This window comes from Megalobrama amblycephala, linkage group LG5 (assembly GCF_018812025.1).
Source record: "Megalobrama amblycephala isolate DHTTF-2021 linkage group LG5, ASM1881202v1, whole genome shotgun sequence".
Lineage (NCBI taxonomy): Eukaryota > Metazoa > Chordata > Actinopteri > Cypriniformes > Xenocyprididae > Megalobrama > Megalobrama amblycephala.
Window position 1 is genome coordinate 20,387,949 of NC_063048.1, and position 7,990 is coordinate 20,395,938.

The window sequence follows — 7,990 nt, forward strand, 5'->3', positions numbered from 1 at the left end:
TGATAGTTTAGCTTTTCTTTACTTTTTCTTTGCTCTTTTTGCTTCTCGCATCTCTTCTGCGTCTTCTCTTCTACCTCTCTTAATTTTGTTCCTTCTTTCTCTATATTCTGATTTTCATCCTCACCTGTTAGATACAATACTCTGGATTTTATTATAAACTATTAATTACTTAATTTGTTTGTCTCTATAATTTTTAACTAATAAATGTATTCCTTAATCAAATTTGATCCCTGACATAATCATTGCTAGACTGCCTGGATCTCATTGCCTCAGGTTTTTGCATCATTCATCAAACCATCCAACCAGTTTCTACCAGTAGTGAGTAATGCTGGACCTCACCCTATTTTTATAGGCTACATGTTTATTTAAAATTATGTCGACATGGTTGAAACTAGGAGAGAACACTCCTTGTCCTTATCAACGGTTTTTATACACCAATAATGTTGCCACACTGTTAACTCTTTTTGACTCCAACTTTATTCACTCAGTAGCCAAACATCTTTCCTTCCACAAGTAGGCTACTTATAAGTCGAGTCTGTGTATTTGCGAACACCTGAGCTGACTGACTTGTTCAGTATTACTTAACCCGTTGCCACACTGCACCCACATACACAAACCCCACGTTCCTCAACATCACAACCCGCTCAGTGAAAGTGGAGGGTTGCTCTCCTCACGTAAGGTGTGTCCATACAGAGCAGGTTTTTCAGGTCTCAGGGGACATTGAAAAGACGCGGCCGTGGCTCCGTTACTCCAGTCATTCCTCTAGCGGATAGCGGGAGCGCGACAATGGCAGCGGCCACACAGCAGATGTCGAGTCTGCCCAGCGGATTCCGGATCTGTACCACTGCACCGGACATACTCTACCTGCCCGAACTGGTGCGTGAACGAAACATTTAATGCAAAAAAAATTTGGTTTATCATAGTTTTATCCAGTTATTGTAAAATATCAGATTAATGTGGGACCCCTTAAACCGCGTAAGAAACTTTCATAGTATTTTTTTTTTTTTTTAATCATTTTGCTTCGTCATATTTATTTCTGCATCTTTTTCATTTTTGTTTTTATCGTTTTTTTAATTTTTATATTTTTGCGTAGCCTATTTATTTTTACGTTTAGTCTACTTATGTAGGCTAGGTATTTTTACATTAGGCTACTTAATCATTTTTTTTTTCTATTTTAATATTTGAAGAAAATGAAAATGGAAAAATTAGGAAAGCGAAACGTGTAAAAAATAGCAATCCACTTTCTTTTTCTTTTCTTTCTTTTTTTCTTTTTTTTAGGGATTCCACTATTAGTAGCCTATGTAAATTGGCGGAAATTATGGGCGGTAAAATAATTCAGTTTGCGGGGGTAAATATTTCAATATTTAGGCTATAGCCTACAGATGCAGGTCATATTTGATACGTTCTATGTTTTCAAAACAGCAGCCTATTATTGGTGGTTCCACCTCATTTCGTTTTATTTATATTAAATAGGAGAGAACGGTTGGAGAGAAGGGAAATTAAAATATATATAGCCTATGTTTTAAAATTATTAGCCTACATTTTAACAACATTTTAACCAATTTTTATTAGAATTTTATTATATTTTCTTTTTCTAATTATTTATTATATATTTTTACTATACTGTAACTGCGGGTTTCGGGTGACATGATGTCTCAGCCCAACACCTCCACAACAGCAGCATTTGACACCAAGGTTAATGAGGGACACACAATAGCTACACATACTGTACGCCTGAATTCACCTGTAATGGTGTCTCAAAGAATGGTGTTTGAAAAGAGTTTGTTTTGTGGTTCTGGTTCTTGTCTGAGCTCAGTAAGCTTTGAAGGACATAAATGTGAGCTCAGATCATGTAGCCTATCAGTAGCTCAAGTGAAAGACGAGATGAGTCTGTGTGTGTTTGGAAAGTTTAAGAGACAGAAAACAGACGGTGAGTTTGCATGCTTTTCCATCAATTCTTCTCAGTCACTGTTACAGTTGGCCATTTAGATCATTTTGGTAAACATCTCTCTCGCTCTCTCTCTCTCGCTCTCTCTCTCTCTCTCTCTCTGACTAGTTTATTTAAATTAATCCATAATCCACTGGTGTGAAAGAGAGAGAGAGAAATGCATGAATAATGTGTTATCGGAATGGTCACACGATCGCATGTTTAGGTTTGTGTCTTTGTTCAGAATATTATTGTTTTGCACAGTCTGTCATTATGACAAAATAAAAAAATATTTATTTATTTATTTAGAGATAAAAAAAAAAAAAAAAAAAATAGCCTAAATAAATACATGGACCAAATGCACAGTCAGTCTGTCATTATCACAAAATAAGCATTTGTTTAGTCTAGCTATTTATGTGTTTTTTTTTTTTAATTTATTAGGCCTAGTGATTAAAAAAATACCAAATACATAATGCAGTCAGCCTGTCATTATCACAAAATAAACACTTGCATATTTATGTATATTTTTTATATTTAGAGATTAAACAGAAATACGTAGGCTAAATATATGCGTGGACATGAAATAGCCTATTGATTGGAGTTTAAATAATTTTATAATCTTCTCTGTAGCTATTTTAAATCTTCTGCTAAAAAATCTGTTAAGCTACAAAAAAAAATCAGCCTATCAAAAAAAAAATTGCAACAATATTACAGTAATATCAAAGATGAGTCATCTGATGTCATTCTTACTACAACCGATAAATGAGACACTAGCGCCAGTTGCGTTTATTAAACAGAGAGCGAGTCTGATACCTGAGACATGAAAGTAGCATACACAAACGGTGATGTAGGGCTGCGTTCCAATCCAAATTTTTATGCTCACTCGCTAACTTCCCTCCGTCTCATGGACTCGGATGTGCGTCATTGCTTACGTTGCATGACTGCGCACTACTGGCAAATGATCACTTGGAATTCACCATGGCTGATTTATTAATTAAAACCCTTTTTTACTTATGAATTTGTTTAATGCACCACTCTATATGCATATAAGTTGTTAGAGAAAATCCTATGAAAATCAATAGTATAAACTTTGACTATGAACATAAGGTAGCTACAAGTATTATGCGATTAAATCTCAATATAATATATTATACATTATTATGTGATTCATTCTCAAAATAATTAATATATCATACACTTCAGTTAAGCGCGATCTGTTGTGACGTCACAATCAAGTTGAATTGTGGGATACAGAGCTGCTTGAAGTGTACATCGGAATAGACTCGCTCCCTCGGTCAAAATCGAAGGGACGAGGGTCTGTCCATATAAACTTCCCTCGTCCACTTCAAGGGCTGCGTTCCACTCCAGTTTTAGACACGCACTCCCGAACTTCCCTAAGCACTTCCCCTCGGGGAATCCCTGCCGCCATTTTGAAGTGCGTTCCACTTCGTGAAGTGGACGAGGGAAGTTTATATAGACAGACCCTCGCTATCACGATTTTGACCAAGGGAGCGAGTCTACTTCATATGTACACTTCAGGCAGCTCCATAACCCACAATGCAACACGATCGTGACGTCACCGCATATCGCGTTTAATTTACCCACCACAAACAACTCTATTTTTAAATATTTAAAACACACATATATACATATAGAATGCTGTATTAAACAATTTTGTTAGGGGAAAAAATAAATAATAAATCAGCTCCATTGTGGATTCCAAGTGATCAAGGGCTTAGGACGTTCCAAAGGTTCCGCCAGTAGTGGGCACTCATGCAACATAAGCAATGACGTACATCCGAGTCAACGAGATTGAGGGAAGTTAGCGAGGGAAGGTCATAAAAAAACGAACTGGAAGGCAGCCAAGAAGTGGAACGCACTTAAATGGCAGCAGGGATTCTCCCGAGGGGAAGTGCTAAGGGAAGTGGGAGTGGAAGTGGAAGTGCTAAAAGTGGAGTGGAACGCAGTCTCGGAGTGGGCGATATGCTATGGATGTTGGAAATTAGATGCAGTGATTAACCAATCAGAACCGAGTATTCCAGAGCGCTATATTTTTTTGTTATTCACTGATGATGATATACATAGAACATTAAAGTACTGCAAGAGCGATTCGAAAGCATACAGACCCAACTGCTCTCTAATCGCTCTTGCGGTAGGCTACTTTGATGCCATACACCAATCGGTCTGCGCAGTGCCGCTTCAAGTCGAACACTACTGATTCATGACCTAGGGAAGCTAGAGAGCTGATTGAGACGCAGCCTCAGACGTCAAGCCCACTGACTACACGAGACTAGAGAAACTCTTGGGGATTGTGTTGTGTACAGACAAGTTATGTGGAGTGAGTTTATTATTAACATATGTGTTATTGAGAATGAGTGTGTTAACTGGCTAATTATCTAAATTGAAAAGTCTAGTCTGGTTATTTGGTTGGTTGCACTATGGCTATGCGCAAATTACCATACTGAGTTTGCATGTGTTTGTGTTTGTTTTTTTACAGGTTTTTGGAGGGTTAGTATGGATCCTGGTGGCGTCCACACTTATCACACCGAACAACCCTCAGGGATGGGTGATGTTTGTATCAGTCTTCTGCTTTGTGATGACTTTCCTCTGGCTCATCTTCTTCGCCTGTGGAGTGCACAAAAACAGCAGCGCCTGGGCTACAGCGGTGAGCAGAGTACAGATTATAGTGTCTGTGTGTGTGATTGGCACCTTAAAAATCCTAGGGTGGCACACTAAGACATACACTGGGGAAAAAAGTGGCAATCTACAATAATTTCAAGGATCTCTCTCTCTCTCTCTCTCTCTCTCTCTCTCTCTCTCTCTATATATATATATATATATATATAACTAACTGGCTTTGATGATGTCTTCTGTGTGCAGGACTTTATTTATCACCTTATTGCTGTTACGTTCTATCTGAGCGCCTCTGTGATCCTGGCCAATGTGACCATAGGCATGAAAACTTTAACTGCAGCTAATATCTATCCCTTTAAGTACTATCAAATCGACATTGCAGCTGTGGTAAGCACAAAATACACACACTTAGTTGCTATCTGTTGATATTGTATAGTTATTTTTTTTAATGCTCATTTCCCCCATTTTTATATTTATATTAACATCATCTTAGTTAACCTTTAAAAATATGAATCATTCATAAACACTGTTATATGTAAGGAATGTCCATTGTTTGATGTTTGACTGAGTTTTTGTCCTCTCTCTCTCTCTCTCTCCCCCTCAGGTGTTCTCGTTTATTGCCACATTGCTTTACTTCATCCACTGCATCCTTTCTGCTGCGCGGTGGAAATCCTTCTAATCAAAGAATCTGATCAAAACAAAATCATTTCGACATAAAGGGAAAATAAACACTGTAAAATCACTGGGGCTGAGAAAGACGAATATCGGGGTCAGTCCTGAGCCGCCCTCTACTCAAAAACCACAGCAATCATGATGGAATAAACCCACTTTTCATAGATTGTTCTGACCTTATTGATTCTGTAATGATTATGTTTTCTTATATTTGGGAGAAGGGAAACTTTTATAAAATGGTATCTGAACTAGAAAGATGACGCTCAGTGTAGATGCAGATGAAGAAACAACATGTGGGTTTTTGTATACTTGTATCTTTGTAACAGATAAATCAATTTTTGTATATTTAGCTACTACACACAGTGAACAACATATTTTAATAAAAGAATATAAACTAGACAGAATTACATGTGTAATTAATTCCTGAGTCTGATTATGTATGGCCTTGTAAATATGACTGTATAGATTTACATATTTGCCTGAATGAAAATGTACAGGTACTGGTCATATAATTAGAATATCGTGAAAAAGTTCATTTTTTTTATTGTAAATTATTTTTAAAAATGAAACTTTCATATATTCTAGATTCCCTACATGTAAAGTAAAACATTTCAAAAGTTTTTTTTTTTTTAAATTTTGATGATTAGAGTGTACAGCTCATGAAAGTCCAAAATCCAGTATCTCAAAATATTAGAATATTTCCTAAGATCAATCAAAAAATGGATTTTCAAAACAGAAAAGTTCAAGTTCTTTAAAGTATGTTCATTTGTACACTCAATACTTGGTCGGCAGCACATATTACAGCAAATGACTTGCTCCTAGCACAAATTACAGCATCAGTGAAGTGTGGCATGGAAGTGATCAGCCTGTGGCACTGCTGAGGCACTATTGAGCCTTCAGATCATCTGTAAATTGTTGGATCGACTGTTTCTCATCTTTCTCTTGAAAATATCCCATAGATTCAGGGGTCAGGCATGTTGGCTGGCAAATAAAACACAGTAATATCATGGTCAGCAAACCACTTGGAAGTGGGTTTTGCACTGTGGGCAGGTGCTAAAGTCCTGCTGGAAAAGGAAATCAGCATCTCCATAAAGCTTGTCAGCAGATGGAAGCATAAAGTGCTCCAAAATCTCCTGGAAGATGGCTGCATTGACTTTGCACTTGATAAAATACAATGGACCAACACCAGCAGACGTCACGGCCCCCCAAATCATTACTAACTTCAGAAACTTCCCACTAGAGTTCAAGCAGCTTGGATTCTGTGCCTCTCCAGTCTTCCTTCAGACTCTGGGACCATGATTTCAACATGAAATGCAAAATTTACTTTTATCTGAAAAGAGGACTTTCGAGCACTGTTCACTGTCCAGTTGTTTTTCTCCTTAGCCCAGGTAAGATGCTTCTGATGTTGTTTCTGTTTCAGAAGTGGCTTGGTAGTCCTTTTCCTGAAGATGTCTGAGTGTGGTGACTCTTGATGCGCTGACTCCGGCTTCATTTGACTCAATGTGAAGCTCTCCCAAGTGTCTGAATCGGCTTTACTTGACAGTATTCTCAAGCTTGCGGTCATCCCTGTTGCTTGTGCACCTTTGCCTACCCAATTTCTTCCTTCTAGTCAACTTTGCATTTAATATGCTTTGATACATCACTCTGTAAACAGCCACCACATTCAGTAATGACCATCTGTGACTTACTCTCTTTGTGGAGGGTGTCAATGATTGTCTCCTGGACCATTGCCAAGTCAGCAGTCTTCCCCATTAGTGTGGTTTCAAAGAACAAGAGATACCCGGAATTTACACTGTAGGGATGGTCATTTAATGAAACTCAAATGTAAATATTATAATATTTTGAGATACTGGATTTTGGACTTTCATTAGCTGTACGCTCTAATCAACAAATTTAAAAAACAAACTTTTGAAATGTTTTACTTTACATGTAGGGAATCTAGTATAAATGAAAGTTTCATTTTTTAAAATAATTTACAATAAAAAAATGAACTTTTTCACGATATTCTAATTATATGACCAGCACCTGTATAATCACAGTCTCAATATTTACTGATGTTGAATGCATTTCTTGCATGTGAGAGACATACTTTTCAGAGTAGTATTTAAGTGTCTGAACTTTCTAGTAATGTAGGGAAAGTCTCACATCCAGCTGGTGTGTGTAGCTGAACCTTATACTCTCACACACACAATCAATGAGGTTGACCTCACAAGTTCAAGTAAGGCAAGTCCCAGTAAGAATGTTGTGTCATATGAATAAAATTACAAGCAAGCCAATAAGTTGGACTAAAAAAAAAAAAACAAACGACAAAAAACAAAAACAAACAAACAAAAAACCCCCCAGACAAATGCATATTTAAAATACGTAAAAAAAAAAAAAAAAAAAAGTCCTGGTGAATTACATACTCAGAATCTAGATATCACAGTGGAAATATGCATTTTAACATGATAGACAAACTATCCTTGGCAATAGTTTCAGAATAATACCAACTACATTAAAGCCATGACTATGAGGGGATATAGAAACAGCTGTTATTACCTAGGCTGCACAAATAATCGCTAAAAGATCGTGATCTCGATTCAAACACACACACGTGTCTATTAGCTAGCCCTTGACAAAATCACACAGGGAAAGTTCAAATCTATTATTTATATTTCTGCGTTACAAATATCCATATTATCACAGGAACTAGGATAAAAATTTATAGTTTGGATATAAACACTGTGATCAAATTAGAGTAAATCATATTTACAAAGT

General features: G+C 36.9%; 1 protein-coding gene across 1 annotated transcript; it reads left to right on the top strand.

Moving 5' to 3' along the window:
• Window positions 1-721: 721 nt before the first annotated feature.
• malb (mal, T cell differentiation protein b) lies at window positions 722-5,637 on the top strand. The gene is made up of 4 exons (XM_048191126.1): window positions 722-876; window positions 4,425-4,592; window positions 4,808-4,948; window positions 5,166-5,637. The coding sequence occupies exons 1-4, from the start codon at window positions 787-789 to the stop codon at window positions 5,238-5,240; spliced, it is 474 nt and encodes a 157-aa protein (XP_048047083.1). The 5' UTR covers window positions 722-786; the 3' UTR covers window positions 5,241-5,637.
• The last annotated feature ends 2,353 nt before the right edge of the window (window positions 5,638-7,990 follow it).